Raw genomic sequence first — 16,037 nt, 5'->3', positions numbered from 1 at the left:
GCTACGTCGTAATATCCATAGGGGAGGGATGCATCATCCTTGTAAAAGTTTACTCTTTTACAATTTGGGGTAGGTAGCAAGTAGGTAGGTACTTGTTTCCAGGATGAATTCAACCAAATCAATTGGCTGAACGTTGTAAGAGGTAAGGTAGTCGAGGCCAAGCACTTTTTGGGTGCCCCCGATTTGCATCCATGGCTAAGGTATTCACCCCCTGTTCCCCGCACACAGTGGATCCTCGAGAAACGACTAGAAAACTTAATATATGCGGTTATTCCAGTACCAAGTGCCCACACGGTGCGGTAATCAACATGACATCCCAGAGCAAAAGCGGCGCCTCTTTCAATGCCCCATTTCCCATGGACTACGATCCAATCAGCTGGGGAAAATGCCGTTCCCAGCCGCCGCCCCCGTGGCGTGTCTAAGCTACCCAACTCTAGCGATCCCGGATCAGGCCAATAAGTAATTGGTGTGGAGGGACAAGGAAAACAGCCACCCAGGATGGGAAAGTCAGTTGCAGCGTGAATACGACGCCAGTTGTCATACTCATCAGGGGTCTGCCAGTGTTGTTTGTTGTCGGGCCACCGCAAGAGTGGTCTGTTAATTTGTTCATGGTTGCTACTCTACTGGGAGTTAAATAGAAAAGCCGTTGCTGCTTCCTTCGATTTCGCTCGTTTGTTACCTCTCTCTCCTAACCAACAAGCTCTATTTGTCTGCGTTTATTTACAAACACACATCTACATATCCTTTTAATACAACCAATTACTCACTTCATCACACTCGCTTGCGACACTCAACCTTTCAAACCAACAAACCAACAAATCAAAATGAAGTTCTCCATCATCCTCGCCGCCGCCGCCACGGCCGTCGTCGCCCAGGACCTCTCTAATTTCCCCTCCTGCGCCGTCGGATGTATCCAAAGTGCCATTGCTTCTTCCGGCTGTGGCAGCGACGAGTCCTGCCAGTGCGGCTCGAAGAAGGCCGAAATTAGCAACGCCGCTACTCCTTGCTTGCTCGAGAAGTGCACCAACTCTGACGACCTCTCCAAGGCTGCCACCGAAGGCAACAACCTATGCAAGAACGTCACAACCACCACCCCGACCACCACTCACGCCGGCAACTCTTCGTCCCCTGCCACAACCAAGGCCGCCTCGACAACCGGCGTCATCGTGTCGAACGGTACCACGTCCGCTGGCTCCCCCAACTCTACCGCCACCAGCACCGGTGGCAGCAGGTCCCCCAGCGGCACCAGCAGCGGCTCTCCTTCTGCCACCTCGGCTACTGGCTCTGGCGCCGCCGCCGTCACTGTCGGCGCCGGTGCTCTGCTTGCTCTTTTCGCTACCGTCATTGCTTTGTAAACAAAATAGGGTTTACAGAGGTGTGGGACTTGGGAGACGAACTGAGTAAAATCAGTAGGTATCTTTGGGATGATGGGATGAGATGAGATTGGATAGCGCTTGATTCAAACTTTTTTTGTCAAATTTAGGGATGAGCATGCGCTAGTGATCGATCTACCAAGCTTTTCTTTCTACAACGACTGCAGCATAGCACAGTGTATTTAATATAATTTTGAAAGCATCGAATCAAACACTTTTTATCTGCCCCTAAGTTTGTGTCGAAAATTCAGGTTCCTTTGTCAATGAACTTAGAGTAAATGTCATCTCACTTTTGGTTCATCGATCATGGCGATGAGATGAAAAAAAAATTAAAAAATTCCACTCATTTCAGGTACGACTTTGACAGTTGGGATGGGGCTATACTGATGGATACCTCATCTTGATTGCCCCACTCTATGCATACCCCGAGCTCCAAGTCAAGATCTTCGCTGTCCAATTACCGACCAATTTAACCTGAACTGGTAACCATCACGTCACGCATTCTCACTATCTATCCATCACCAATCAACGTGTAGAGTTGACTACCTCTCGGTAATTCCAATTACTCTATCTGCAGGAAAGCTTGTTCCCCTACAAATTTTACATCATCTCCAAACACCGCAGACAGCCTCACACGGGAAAACTCAAACAAAATGTCCGATGCTGTGCCGCAGCCCTCAGCCACCACCTCGGATCCCCCGCCTGCGACGTCCTCCACCGCCGATGAGCCCAAGTACGGCGGCCACACGCGCTTCGAGATCGAGCTTGAGTTCGTGCAGGCCCTAGGCAACCCCATCTACCTGAATCACCTGGCCGTGAGCAAGGTGCTCTCCCAGCCCGCCTTCGTCGCCTACCTCGACTACCTACAGTATTGGACCCGCCCACCGTACGTCAAGTACCTGACCTATCCCGGACCTACCCTGCGCAGCCTTGAGTTGCTGCAGCAGGAGAAGTTCAGGCAGGACATCATCATGCCGGAGCTGGTAAACGCGCTGGTAGAGCAAGGGATGCGGGCTGCCGTCGAGTGGCACATGGAGGACAAGAAGCCTTGAAAAAAAAAAGGGGATTCATGATATCACTAGGAAAGGCCTTGGAATTTCGAGAGAAGGGGTACGAGGTATTGAGATCACTTGGCGACGACCAAAGCTCGCCCAGCCCAGGGCGCCAAAAATCTGCACACATTCAAAGCCACGATATTAAAGCCAACCGAACGCCTCCGCTGCGAACGCCATTTCGCCGTAATTAACAGATCCGAAAGCAAGAAGACTGCCAGGCGGCTCTTCCCCCACTCCGTCGCAAAAAGAAAAAAAAATACCAAAATACCGAAACAACCACCGACGACGATCCCTCAGTTCTCACGCCATCTATGGCCGCAAGTCATGCACTACGAAGCGCCGAAAAGACACAACACATTAGCACATACTTCAATCATGTGATGTCATCGTGGCGTTTTTGTGTTTCTCGGTAGAAACCAAACGCGCACAGACTGGCTAAAACATAACAACGACAGTCATCACGACTTCAAAAAAAACGCACCTTGTAAAAGCTTGTCATCGGCTCATCGGCACTGCGGATTTGGACCTGGAAGAAGGCAGCCTCCTCGCCGTCGCAGTTGTCGGCGGGGCACTGCACGCGACCCTTTTGCGCATTGTCCCACGCGCCGGGTCCGCCAAAGACGTCCTCACGCTCCTTGCGTGCAAACTCCTTGCGGCTGAAGAGGGGCTCGTTGATGGCGAACTCATACGGGCACGTTCGGCACTCGAGTCGGTTCTTGCCCGTCTCCATGGCCGAGACGGTTAGGACGTTGGCGCAGCTGGGGCAGACTTTTTTTTTGTGGGGAGGGTTAGTGAGATAGATGGCTTTTGGGTCATCAAACAAACAAGTTTTGGCGGGTGTCTTACAGAGCAGCATTTTGGAGTGTGGGAATTTGCGATTGGCTCACTTTCGAGCGGTAATCTGGTATAAGTTTTTCAAGCTTTTTGGAGACGATGGAAAGAGAAGCTCCGCGATACTAAGGCTGCCCCACCACTATGTGAGTCGAGAGCAGTGACACCCGGTGTCACGTGAACTAGCACATGACATCCCAGATGCTCACCATGGTCATTCAAGAGTCGGCTTTGATGTCCCCATATCAATGTCCAGAAGATTCATTTTGACAAATAATTGCAGCTCGGGCTTCTCTGCTTTGCTACAAGGTTGTGTGGACTTATGGGCCCTGGGCTCAATCGTGTAGATACCAATAGTGTGAATGTTATTAACGTCCGCTCGAATGAGTTCGTCGTTGCACATTATCCTGCACGCCGAGTCGGGGATAGCAGTTATACCACTTCTGGTGAGCAAATCAAAGGCCGAATTAAGCCAGTCCGACTTGTACATAAATCTCATGTTATCGAGCCTCAAGTCAGAACATCAAAGTAACATTCAACCTTGACTCTCAAACCATACAACCATGTTGGCGAGAGTGGTAGCCATAATGTGCGGTGCTGCTGGAGTATCAGGCTTACTGCGGCGTCTTTTGGTGGAATCGGGATGCTGTTGTGTCACATACCTAACACTCCTTTCATAATGACTTTTTCACAAGTCTGGATATGGCGGGCTTGGTTTAGGGCAAGTCAGTGAGCACTGGGGAGGACATAATAACGCTTGAGATATACTACGAATATCATTCAGCCTGATGTCGTATTCTAGCACCACAGAGACAGGCTTGCCCACCAGTGAGAGAATAACTCACGACAGCCTCCATGATCTGCCATATATAATCTAACTTTTTTTTTTTTTTTGCTTACTACTTTTCGTAAAACCGACCAAGCCTCAAGCAAACCGGTCACTAAAAAAAACCTCACCTCCTATCACCCCCTACACCCACCCCCTATCATCTCGAAACCGGTCTCAACATTCCCCATCGACGGCCCCTTTTCGCAGGCCAAAAAATATCCTCTGTTTGCTAACCCAATCATCCTACCCAGGCAGCAACTGCACGTCAGAGTTGCAAATCTTCCTAGCCGCAATGAGCCGCATCTTGACGTACTCGAGCGTCTTGCCGATACAATCCCTGGGCCCCGCCGAGAACGACCTGCAGGCGCTCCTAACGTTGCCAGCGTACATTTCTTTTTCTTCGTACAGCGGGTGCAAGTCCGGAAGCCAACGCTGTGACGTAAACGTTTTCAGGGTTCGACAGAGTTGCGCGCACCGTGTGGTGCGTCGCCCACTGGGAAGATACTGAGCTCCGTCTCGGCGGGGCACGAACCTGCTGCCGACGTCGTCGCCGGCCGAGATCCGCGACGGCGTCTCGGCCACAGGAGGGTAAATTGCGCAGAATCTCCCAAATGCAGGCGTTGAGTTGGGGGGGTGGGAGGGCATGTTGATGTCGTCCTCTCACCTAAAGGGGTGCGCCAGCTCCGAGTGCGCCTCGAGGCGAGCGGGAGAGGTTGAATGTCATGCGTCGAGGCGCAAGACCTGCCTCATGAAATCCTTGCACGCGTCAGCGTCCTGGGCAATGTGCTGTTCTGTCTTCTCGATGGCGAATTGTCCGGGCGCCATCAAGCTGTCCATGCCAGCCTTGCTCATTATCAAAAGTAATATCAGCTTGAGGAAAGTGTACTAGGTAAAGATCTGCAGCCTTGACACGGCGCGGATGGGCGCAAAGATCATTGCCACCCATAGGTCGAGGGTACTTCGGCCGAGTGAATGGAAATGGAGGCAGGTGCACCAGTGGCAAACGCCCATCTACTTGCCGTCTTTTACTAGAGCCTTGAGCCGGTCTATCATATGATCAATCCAGAACGTGATGATAGGCTCCTGCTCCCTCAGGGCTGATTCGGAAAATGCCGAGGCCATGCTGCGGCATTTACAGCGGTGTGCATCTTGTCGAACTCAGGCTGGTTGGCGCGGCGCATTGAAAATACCGGACCAGGCGATGGAACCGTGTACAGGAAGTCAGTCGGGGCCTATGCGGACAATGGGGCCGTATTTTTCGTGAATCGTCACGATGTCTTTTGCCAAGGTTCACGCGCTGTTATTGTAGCAAATACGCGGTAAATTTGAGATGGTAAACGACTTTGGCCCTGGGAAGCGAGACAAAGCATCAAAGTGCGCTCTGTATACAATAAGAAGCAGGCGGTGCGCAATGAACTGTTTTGGCGGTCAATCAAGTGTCGACAGCTTACGGAGTATATACCATTGCTCACGGCCAAGGTCCAGCAGAATGTGTGGTTTGTGACAACTTACAGTTGCAACAAATAGCCGAAATGGTAACACGTCTGGCGGCTTGCTAGCAAGAGCAGTCACTGTGTTCGTGTTCAGTAAGCCAACTCGAGGAATTATTAAAATTGTATAAAGGAATGCACTTGTCGTCAATTCCCAGAAGCTCTGGAATCAAAGAGGATCATGAGTTTAACCTGCTGGGCTTTGGTCTTTGGAAATTTTGGCAACGAGACACTCTGTGTTTGTTGAAGACCATATAGACATACCTGGTTTTAGCCATAGAACCCAGAAATAAGTGACCATGTACAGCAGAGCGAGTTGTAAGGCGTGCGTTCCCGTGAGGTTGAAAGGTCTCTTTGTGTTTCATATATAATATGTCAGCTCAGGAAGACATGCCAGTCTGATCAACAAATATTCTATTGATATCGTCAACTTACAATTGTGACGCTGCTCAACAAAAATAACCTTAAACTTTGATAGCAGCGACCAATATATCCATCATCACCCACACAGTCCACTTTACGCGCTGATGTGAGTGTGTATGAAACACACACAGCCACGCTAATACCAACAACCTTACTTTTGCGTTTTCTTTTCCCCAGCACAAGAACCCTCCTGCCAAGAAACTACTAGTCACTGTAGTGTTTCTCAGACCGTTTATCCGGGCTAAGAAAACCCGGGGATGAGTTGAATGAGGACTGGGTTTCGGATGGCAGCCCTCGAGTTGGATAAGGCAAGTGAACGAATCTTTCCTCGCAATGTTTCAGCCAAAATAGGTAGTTAGGTAGTATTTCGACTAGACATTGCAGGGTCAGATCAGTCACCTTGAGTAAAATTTCTGCGAATTGAGTGCCACTCGTCAGGTGTAGGGTAGATAGCTTAAGAGTTTCCTGCCGTGTAGCCAAGGAAGTGCTGTATTTCGATATCGGGATCTTCTTCCGTATCCCTTTGGTACGTATCGCGTGAGCATTGATAAGTCACAAACCGTATAATTCCTCTCGGAATTACTCGTACTTTCGTAACAAACCATTGGATGAGTATGGGGAATGCTTGATTCACCGCGGATGTTTTGATACATAGTTAGCAATGCAATGCACTTCGGTGTCAACAAACGTCACCATTCTTCAGCTCTACATGTACAAAGTCTGCGGCCCTACAGCGCCGTTGATATGGCAGCTATCCTCACACCATCTTCTAACCCGATGATGAGGACAAGAACACAAAGCCTTTGAACCAGTGATTGAGAACAGCCCCTCGACATGCATGAGCAGTCACCCCATCCTGGTCCACCACCACTGCACCTTTAAGAACTTGGTGCATCCTTCTTCTCGGGAATGAACGGCAACTGGTTCCGGGGGATGTCGTAATGGGCGTAAATCTGGTGCCGGCGGAGGTGGACCGGCGTCTTGTTCGTTGGCTGGTCGGGAATCGTCTTCTCCAGACCCTGTGACAATCCAAAGGCATTAGAGTCCATTCACTTCACCAGCTCAGCAAGGTTACAGCAAAATAACAGTGCCAGACACATACCAAGTTCTCGTAGACACACTTGTTGAGCTTCCACTCGGCCGGTCGGCACTGCCACAGCTGGTGGTTGTTGTTGTCAAGGCACTGCCAGTGCTTGCGGAACTCTTCGAGGCAGCTCTTGTTGATATCCTCGACCACGCTGCGGGCGCAGCGGGTGACGCGGCGTCCCTCCCTCAGACATGAGGCCTCGCCATTGCCCGGGTTCTCGGTCTTGCACTGCATGTAGTCATCGTTGTAGTCGCGGCAGCGGGCGCCGATGAAAAAGGACGCCGACAGGAGAGGAGCGGAACTCGCGCCCAGCTCCTTGACCTTGGGGATGCTGTCGGGCAGCGGCGTCGTGTCAATCAGGACGCCTTGGTTGGTGCTGTTGCAGACATGACCGACGATTAGTTAGCTTTCGGATTGTTCAACGTTGTGCTCAAGTTTTCGGAGGTACGGCTTGAGTGACTTTTCCACATCCTCCGGGGTCAATTGGCGACGAGAAGAAGGCCTGCTCGTCGAATTGAACATACATGGGTTTCCGGGAGGCCATCTTTGCGGTTTTGGGGTGGGATGGTCAAACTCGGAGTTGTTCCTAATAAATCTAGATGCACTCCGCGACTTCGGGATTGAGTTGGAGGTCGGGTGCTGTAGTCAAGCTCAATCGTGGGGCGTCTGATTGGTCAGTGTGCGGCCAATGCGAAGGTGAATGTCCAATCACAAGCTCTGAGTCTCGGTGAGCTCTCACCTTGGGACTGACCTACCAGACGCGGTAAGGCGGAACCCGAGACCTAGAATTGAGCTCAGGTGGATTTTTCGGGGCGCGTCTGGCTCCGAGCGGCCTCTATCCGATTTGTTTTGTTTGCGCTCGGCCAGCAACCATTATCGCCCATCTAATCATTTCGCGCCGACGACACATTGAAATGCACTGAAAAGTTATAGCGTGCAGCTATTCGTAATTTTTCTGCCTTTTCTTTTACGACAAAAGTTGCCGCCGTACACTACGTGCATTTTTTTTTATCCCCTAGTGCGGCGCGACAGGCTAGGGAAGCTCACAGAATCCCAACCCTGGTGAAGCTTTGCTTCGCTCGTTTTCGGGACAGTGTTTTCAGTACGCCGCGACTGAAGCTCATTGAAAGCTGAGCCCGTTGGCTCATTACTGCCACGATGGCTTCTGGCTCTTTATTTGGTGGTCTTTATGGCAATGCAGGCAGTGCGTCGACACCATCCTTCCCCCAAACTGGCCGCCCCCGCGCCTACTCGCCGTCACAATTGTTGGTGATCATTACAAGCTGACCTCTTATTTTTGCACCGGACTCCCAGATTCATTCCAGAATTCAACGCAGCGCCCGGGTTTTGGACTTACTCAACCACAACAAACCCAGCAGAACAACCAGTCTCAACAGATGAACCAGTCACAACAGGCTGGAAGTTCACTATGGAAGCCCGGCATGATGTCGCTTCGTGAGTCTTATTTAACCAGCGAAAAGCGGCTTGGATACAAGAGAAACGTTCAAACCTAACTATAGGATGATGACTCCAGACCACAAGACGATACCAGAGCAGATGCACACATTAACATGCAAATGGGACCCGGCACACCCCTCATGTGAATTCAAGACCTACTTTTACAACAAGGTCGACGAAGCAGCTATACCATTCTACGGCCCTGCGCCTGGCGACGACCCAAAGGCATGGGAGGAGGCGTTGGCTGAGAAGCCCGGCCCCGGCTACATCCCTGTGGCGGCAGTCGGGTTCCAGGCGCTCGCGCAGCGACTCAACGCTCAGAGGCTGGCGGTGGGCCAGTTCAACCAACGTCTGCACGAAATCAACGCCAGTCTAGACGCCATCCTCTCGAGGCATGACCTCGAGACGTCGGTGCGCACCATGGCCGCCCGCAGGAGACACGCGGAGCTGCGCAAGAGGAGCTTGAAGCTCGCGGCGCGGGTGCAGGTGCTGCGGAACCGGGGTTACGCGCTTAGTGGCGACGAGGATGACCTCAGGATCAAGTTGGCTGCGCTGGAGCGGACAGCCCAGGACCCGGCGCTCGGCGCAAGGCTGGAGGAGCTGTGGAGCAGACTGATCACGCTGCGGGACTATGCAGAGCAGTTGAAGAGTGAGATCAGCAAAGGTGCGCCAGCTGAGATACAGACTGGACTTGGAGAAGAAGTTGAGGCCAAGGCGAAAAAGGTCAGTTCTAATAATGGAGTTCGATTGATTGACTATAGATGAGCTGTTGCTAACAATTTCCGTGCTCAGATTCTTGAGGACTATGAGAAGCAAATACAACATCTCAAGAAAGAGTTGGAGCTAGTCAAGAGCGAGTACGACGATTGGGAGAAACAAACCACACCTGCTACCAGGTCATGACCTCGGTAAATCAAATCACGACATGTATGGAAGCAGGTGGGCAAGCTGGTATGAGAAATGGGATTTTGTTGTTGCTAAAAGTCCTGCCCTCAGGTGCGCTGGCCCAAGCTACGCTTCTGATGAGTTCTGAGATGGTTGGTGGCTCACGGTTGCTAGCTGCTACAAAACGATACCACATGCAAAAGGAGTCAGGAAGCATTTGATCAACTGTAAAAAAATAGTGGATGAGTGTGAGATACTGATAGTCAGAAATCGGCTTCAATGGACCTGAGCATGTTGGCGTGGATACCCTTGAATTCTTACTAAATATTTCAGAAGAGACGCATGGGAAAATAAGCCCAGCAATTGCATATCATAAGCATAAGCATAAGCATAAGCCTTTGGATACTTGTGATAGTCTACAGTCCGGACTGAATGCATTGTGAACAAACATGTGCCCATGAAAAGGGGAGTTTTACAATGCTGAACCAATCAATCATAAAGATTTGTAGGTAGTTATTGACTGCATCAGTGGACCTAGCTTGAGGTAGGGAAGCTTGGAAAGGTTGACGTTTCGGCAGGGGTCCTCAATCGGCACTGGCCAATTTACCACGCGTGGGGCATAATCCATCCCATCCATCCCGGGACAGCTGCCGTGCTGCATCCGCACTCCGACCCCTTTGGTCCGTTGAATGCTAACAAAAAGTTGGTTGACGTGACATCTCCAAAAACTCCCATTAAATTCGCGCCCGAGCCCCAGATTTTTTCTCGCGTTCCCGAACATCAAGGTCACATCAAAGTCAGGAATACTTCATCGACAACAAGTAATAAACGCTAGCGTCCAGCCACGACCTGGCAATTTGCGCGCCCACCATTCATCGCCAGGTTCCACCTGCAGCGTCCCCAGCAGACCGCTCGCCAAACGCCAGGAATGCCATATTCGCCCCAGCTGTAGCTCACCACGATAATTAAGTCTCGGGCGGCGCCACAACAACTACAATCACGATATACGGCCTAGCGCGCGGTAACAAAAGTTTGGGGGGTTGAGAGGCTGTTGAAATCGGCCCACGGGGCCCCGGACATATCCAAAGCCCATCATGGCGGCCAACACGAACAGGTTCTCGACGTACACGACAGCCTCGGCCGACTCGAAAGATGGCGAGAAGAAGAAGGACATGTGGAACTCCATGCTGGAATCGGTAGCCAGCGGAAAGCGGCTACCGGAGAAGAACCTACTGGTGCTGGGTATGGCTGCTGGCAGCTTCATCACGCGCCCTTCGCGACTTACAAAAAAGAAACCCCCATTCTGACCTCATATAAACGGACAAACAGGCGGCACGGTCGAGACACAACGGAGCTTTTTGGAGACTTTATCGAGTGACTTTAGGAGAACGCTTGACACGGACCATATACCTCCCGTTGCGAACCACTTCGCCCTAGGAAATACCTATTACGACGTCCTAGACGCGGACCAAGAAGGTGCGACATGACTCTAGCCGAGCCAAAAACACGCCCTAGAAACCTCACTGACACGAGAACGTGCGACAAACAGATATACTAGCCCGGATAACCCTCTACTCACTCACAAAGCCCTCAGCCTCCTTCAGCTCCCTCCTCAAGCCTCTCCTCACTCCGCAAACGATACCAAACACGCTCGTCGTCATCTTACTCGACTGGTCACATCCATGGTTATGGATGCGCCAGCTGCGCGATTGGATCCTCCTCCTCAGGACGGTACTGGTCAGCCTGAGCATAGAAGCGAAGGACGCCATGGAGGAGGTCATGATCAGCTGGCGGGACCGCGGCAGGGGTGGCGCAAGCACCAACTTGGATGGGAGCGGCGTCGCCACCGCTGCCATGGCGGGGGATGGTGGTGCCGGTAGCGATAGCGTCGCTCTGCCGCTGGGACCGGGTGAGTGGGAAGATGCGCTGGGTTTGCCACTGTCTGTGGTCTGTCAGAATGTGAGTTTCGTCCGCTGCCGCGCATCTGGGGTAGCATGTGCGTGGGGCTGACTGGATTGTTCACAGGCGGACAAGATCGATTCGTTGGAAAAGAGGCAAGGATGGAAAGAGGAGCAGTTTGACGTCGTCATGCAATTCATGCGGACGGTTCTTCTAAAACGTATGCACTCTTACCTTTTTGACATCCATACGTTGCTATTCCTGTCCAACAGGAAACTAACAAAGCTTCAATGCAGATGGTGCATCGTTGATTTACACCTCCACAAGCGTGCCGTCGCAATTACCGAGCCTAATCCACTCAAGCTTGGGCATCACCTCACTTCTCAAGAGGCAACCGCTGAAGCACAACGTCATCGACCGTGACAAGATTGTCGTACCGCCAAACTGGGATTCATGGGGCAAGATCCGGGTGCTGCGCGACGGTTTCGACGTCGAGATGGTCAGCGAGGGCTGGTCGATAGACTTGGATCAGCCTTTCCCTCGCGAGTCGGCCCGCACCCCCAATGGCGATGGGTTGCATGAGGGCGGTGAGTTTTCCGACACGGAATCGGACGACGGTGGACGACAGTTGGAGGACGATCAGGTCGAGGGCTCGGCGGTGTTGCTCTATGAACAAAAGATCGAGAACCCAAGCGCGGCGGCACAGCAGCACGCGGCGCTCGAGGACCGCTCGGGCAGGCGCATGGAGGTAGAGACGGAGGACCACCAGGCATTCCTCGGGAAGCAGTATCCAGTCTTGGACGAGTTCCGCAAGACGCTGCAGAAGGAGGAGGACGAGGAGGCCGCGTCCAAATCCAAGAGGTCGCAACTGCAAGGAGACGGGCCGACGTCCCGGGGTTACATGGGCTCACACGGCCACGACGACTATGGCCACGGCCCTATCGGCGGCGTGCTCGGCGATCAGATTGGGCCCGTGCAGTTCAACATGGGTGGAATCCAGATGGATACGGATGCTGCGTTCCAGTCCATTCAGAGGTTGACGGTAAGTTTTATCCGAGTCCACTGATGGTGGAGTTGCCAAGTACTTTTTTTTTGCTGACCTATCACAGGAGCGACAGCATGCGCATGAACCCGAGCCCGAACCTGATGTTGATGTTGAAGTCGACGAAGGGCCTACGGATCCCGACCGGATGCAAGCTTTCTTCGCCGGGCTGATCCAGAGAGGTATGGCCAAATCTGGGGGCACCTGATTTCGAGGAGAATATGTGTGTTATGTCGAGGGGATGATTCGGGGATAATCTTGCGGTTCAGCTACGCTATCTGGGTGCTTTCATGGAGTCCACTGGCACGTTCAAAACCATCGACGGGGACAGCCGATAGCCTGGTGTTTCTACTGTGCTGCGTTGACCATCGTTGTGTGTTGAAGCCTCCGAGTTGGTTACCAAGACTAAAGACTAGCATAAGAAGATCGCGGGTGGGATGGGAGAAGGTATGGAAAGGGGGGAGGGGTGTTGGGTTTCATGCACCTTGTTTGTAGATTAGATACCCCATGTGGAAAAGAGAAAGAATCAGCGCGAGTTGCGATATGTTGACCAGCAACAGACAATATCTACCTTGAACAAATACGGAGGCTCTCCAGGTCCGAATGTATAAGCACATTCAGCTTTCCTCCATCTCCTCTTTCGGTCTTGAAGTGCGTCGACTGTTCATCAGGTTCATGCTGGTTTCCGCTACCATCCAGAAAAGAACAAACAGTATTGCTGAACGGGTTCTAGACAAAACTCTACACGTAATGATTCGAGGTTGTAGACGGATCATATTTCGGAATAGACGAAGGCGGAACAATTGTGGCATATCAGGAATATATTGAAGTGATACGTCTTGGTCAGCATGTCGTGTCGAAGATCAGGGGCTGGGCACATTACTATACAATACACCCGCAAAGAATGGGAGGCTTCGGTGAGGGACGAATATTATTCCAAGGCTTCAAAAATAAAAATCCAGCGCTATTTGATACGTGAAACAAGATACCGACCTACGTGTGTGGTACGGTTTTGTGAGCGTTGTTTTCTTTTCTCCACAACCTACTGGCAGTTAGCCTTAAAACGATATTGGAAAGCCCTGAGGAAAATAAACAAGTTGGAATTATCCAATCCACAACCTCTTGGGTGACTTTGAACAAGGCCGTATGTAAAGGCTTCATTCACATCCTGCGACAAAATCTGCCCCTTCTATCCAATGTGGCAATTTTCCTTCCGTAACAAACTTCACATGTATAACCTGAGGATATCACAGAGAATCTTGCCCGTAGTAGCACAAGTCTTCATCATCCCATAGCTCTAGCAGTGCGTCAGTGCCGAGGAACGCATCCGGGTCACGGCGTGGCTCAAACCGAGAGTAAGTGCCAAGTTCTTTATCTCGAATGAAATACGAGGCCTGCGAGATGGGTGGCGGTCCATACTCACTTCTTAAGGGGGCTAAATACTCAAAATATTTAACCGCCTCACGAGTACTGTAATTAACGAAGGGAATGAAAGCGCGCAGACGCAGCCTCTGAGAGCCCACCGGGTTTCTCAGGTGCGACATTCCAATGTCCACAGCGAAGGAAACCTGATACGAGAGTGGCGGGTGGCTGCTGAGAACCTGCGTGCTTGACAGGCGAATGCAATCGCGGTAGAGGCACTGTGGCGCATTAAAACCCGGCATCGTCGTTTGTTTGTTGTTGTCATGGCCGGTCTTGGATATCTCATCCCAAAGGATTCGTAGGCAACACAGCCTCCCGTTTCCGTGAACAAAGTCAACGTAGCTCGATTCCAGCTCCAAGTCTGACAAGCATAGTCTCTCCAGACGTGGCATCCTGTCAACCAAAGTGCCTTGAATCAACTCCGTCCATTCCCGACAGTTATAGTCTCCAGACTTCACAATCCGCTGAGTCGATAAGGAGGTCGAGAGTCGAACATGCTTAAGCTCAAGGCTGCGTAACTGCGGCAGCTCAAGCAGAAAAGCTTCCAGGTCATTCTTGACAGCTTGAATACCCGCTAATACGAGCAGTCTTAAAGGTGGCAGCGTGGGATTCTTTAACACCTTATGGCCTTTAAACGATGCCGATAGCACGTGTCCTAGTCCCTCTACCACTTGAGCAACCTCGTTAAAGTCTCTTGGCTCCCGGCGAAAACTGCCGGGCCTATAGAAGTGTATACGTAGAGATTCCACGTTCCTTATCAATTGGAAAAACTGAATAAATCTGTTGCAACCAGGGTGATCTTTCCAGCACAGTGTCTTCAACCGTTCGGAAATGTTGTCATCATAACAAACATCAACAGGATGAGGCAAGACATCCACAGGTTCGTAGAAGCTGCGAGTTCGAGGAAGTATAAGCTTTGGCCTTCGTGGAAGAAAGGGCGTGGTGATGCTGACCGAGAAACGCTTCAATCTGCTGCAAATGATTCTCAGCTTGGCCGTTTGGTCCCAGTCAAGTGGCAAACCCAACTCGTTGCTCGGAATACTGCACATTTGCGTGTCTTCGAAGATGATAAGCTCCTCGAGGTGGCAGATTTGTGAGCGCGCCAGGGCAGACATCATAATTTGATATGCTTGGATCGCCCGAGACCAAAAAGAACCTAAATTCAACATACTGCATTTCAGGGGTGAAACACGGCTCATCTTATGAAGGACAACCACAGCTTCTAGCGAGAGCGTCTGCAAGCCCATTAGAAGGGTCTGTAAGATATCAGCAAGTGTATCCCGCATCGCAACACCCGAGCCTGCCGCGCTGGCAACTTGTTCTGTCAACCTGTCTGAGAGCCAAGATCCCTGCGCCGGTGTACATGCCTCTCTCTGCCAAGTGGTGTAATTTTCGTAGATCGTACGGGCAGGTATCTTTTTGCGGGGGTACCGGCGAGGAACTGGCGAAGGCCAGTCATGGTAGTGGATGGCGTTGACTCTCAGACTGCGGATGGAGTGGGCCACTCCCGGGATGTCCAAGATCCCGCGCATTCTTCTCAGGCCCGATGGTGTCAAATCGAGCGTGCAGTTGGTGAATAGACGGTCAAAAGACAGGCCGAAACAATGCCTCGTCGCCTTGGATACTAGACGACATGCGAGCATATCGCCAGCTGTCAAGTACTTGGTTAACTCGAGAATCAGGTCGCCATGGAGGCGCTCGAATGCCTCGGGCATGGTGAAATTCCTGGTGTCAACTTTGAGTAAAGAAAGGTATTTTGGAAACCGGCGCGACCCGTAAAAGTCAGAGAAGTTGGTTTTTTTTTTTTTTTTTTTTTTTTTTTTTTTTTTTTTTTTTTTTTTTTTTTTTTTTTTTTTAAAGAGGCTACAGTTCTTCAAGCAGAAAAGGAGACTGCCTGGATCGGAAAGATGTATTGCTGCTGTTTGATAAGCGAGGTGGATTTGGGTGTCGAAAAGACATCGAAACAATACCAAGGCCGAACGGATCCATACAAAGCAAAGCACTCATATGCTTGTCTCAAGATTGCTGCTCAGTTTTCCATCAAAATTCTTTTTTTTTTTACCGATCCGGAAGGAGTGATACGCCAACGCTCACGGTACACTCAATGTATCCATCGTACTTTCCTTTACAGAAAGATTCCATACTTTCGTGACCAGAACACCCAAATGCGTCCCCTGTCGAAGTCAAAGACGTTGAGCCAAACACACACATCTGCACGAAGATTCCTCAAGTGAGCGGGATGA

At 51.1% G+C, this 16,037-nt stretch overlaps 9 protein-coding genes across 9 annotated transcripts; 4 read left to right on the top strand and 5 right to left on the bottom strand.

Moving 5' to 3' along the window:
* Positions 1-824: 824 nt before the first annotated feature.
* Positions 825-1,355, top strand: PgNI_10274 (uncharacterized protein; the record flags this gene model as incomplete). The annotated part of the gene is made up of 1 exon (XM_031130247.1): positions 825-1,355. One exon carries the CDS (start codon positions 825-827, stop codon positions 1,353-1,355), a length of 531 nt encoding a protein of 176 aa, XP_030980185.1.
* A 568-nt stretch (positions 1,356-1,923) lies between these two features.
* On the bottom strand, positions 1,924-3,741 carry PgNI_10272 (uncharacterized protein). The gene is made up of 2 exons (XM_031130245.1): positions 3,275-3,741; positions 1,924-3,196 (listed from the first exon to the last, which is right to left on the bottom strand). The coding sequence occupies exons 1-2, from the start codon at positions 3,282-3,284 to the stop codon at positions 2,895-2,897; spliced, it is 312 nt and encodes a 103-aa protein (XP_030980191.1). The 5' UTR covers positions 3,285-3,741; the 3' UTR covers positions 1,924-2,894.
* PgNI_10273 (uncharacterized protein) lies at positions 2,027-2,425 on the top strand (the record flags this gene model as incomplete). Its single annotated transcript, XM_031130246.1, has 1 exon — positions 2,027-2,425. One exon carries the CDS (start codon positions 2,027-2,029, stop codon positions 2,423-2,425), a length of 399 nt encoding a protein of 132 aa, XP_030980190.1.
* A 590-nt stretch (positions 3,742-4,331) lies between the features above and the next one.
* PgNI_10271 (uncharacterized protein) lies at positions 4,332-4,733 on the bottom strand (the record flags this gene model as incomplete). Its single annotated transcript, XM_031130244.1, has 1 exon — positions 4,332-4,733. One exon carries the CDS (start codon positions 4,731-4,733, stop codon positions 4,332-4,334), a length of 402 nt encoding a protein of 133 aa, XP_030980188.1.
* A 75-nt stretch (positions 4,734-4,808) lies between these two features.
* PgNI_10270 (uncharacterized protein) lies at positions 4,809-5,210 on the bottom strand (the record flags this gene model as incomplete). The annotated part of the gene is made up of 2 exons (XM_031130243.1): positions 4,809-4,973; positions 5,118-5,210. 2 exons carry the CDS (start codon positions 5,208-5,210, stop codon positions 4,809-4,811), a joined length of 258 nt encoding a protein of 85 aa, XP_030980189.1.
* Positions 5,211-6,631: 1,421 nt separating this feature from the next.
* Positions 6,632-7,808, bottom strand: PgNI_10269 (uncharacterized protein). The gene is made up of 3 exons (XM_031130242.1): positions 7,613-7,808; positions 7,104-7,464; positions 6,632-7,020 (listed from the first exon to the last, which is right to left on the bottom strand). Exons 1-3 carry the CDS (start codon positions 7,630-7,632, stop codon positions 6,880-6,882), a joined length of 522 nt encoding a protein of 173 aa, XP_030979648.1. The 5' UTR covers positions 7,633-7,808; the 3' UTR covers positions 6,632-6,879.
* Positions 7,809-7,949: 141 nt separating this feature from the next.
* Positions 7,950-9,794, top strand: PgNI_10268 (uncharacterized protein). Its single transcript, XM_031130241.1, has 4 exons — positions 7,950-8,292; positions 8,403-8,543; positions 8,623-9,269; positions 9,339-9,794. The coding sequence occupies exons 1-4, from the start codon at positions 8,247-8,249 to the stop codon at positions 9,447-9,449; spliced, it is 945 nt and encodes a 314-aa protein (XP_030979647.1). The 5' UTR covers positions 7,950-8,246; the 3' UTR covers positions 9,450-9,794.
* A 333-nt stretch (positions 9,795-10,127) lies between these two features.
* Positions 10,128-12,944, top strand: PgNI_10267 (uncharacterized protein). Its single transcript, XM_031130240.1, has 6 exons — positions 10,128-10,673; positions 10,761-10,907; positions 10,981-11,390; positions 11,457-11,550; positions 11,627-12,372; positions 12,440-12,944. The coding sequence occupies exons 1-6, from the start codon at positions 10,526-10,528 to the stop codon at positions 12,578-12,580; spliced, it is 1,686 nt and encodes a 561-aa protein (XP_030979638.1). The 5' UTR covers positions 10,128-10,525; the 3' UTR covers positions 12,581-12,944.
* A 675-nt stretch (positions 12,945-13,619) lies between these two features.
* Positions 13,620-15,509, bottom strand: PgNI_10266 (uncharacterized protein; the record flags this gene model as incomplete). The annotated part of the gene is made up of 1 exon (XM_031130239.1): positions 13,620-15,509. The coding sequence occupies one exon, from the start codon at positions 15,507-15,509 to the stop codon at positions 13,620-13,622; it is 1,890 nt and encodes a 629-aa protein (XP_030979637.1).
* Between the last annotated feature and the right edge of the window lie 528 nt (positions 15,510-16,037).

This window comes from Pyricularia grisea, chromosome VII, assembly GCF_004355905.1.
Source record: "Pyricularia grisea strain NI907 chromosome VII, whole genome shotgun sequence".
Lineage (NCBI taxonomy): Eukaryota > Fungi > Ascomycota > Sordariomycetes > Magnaporthales > Pyriculariaceae > Pyricularia > Pyricularia grisea.
The sequence above is the reverse complement of the archived record's forward strand: the minus strand, read 5'-3'. Positions and strand labels throughout refer to the sequence as shown.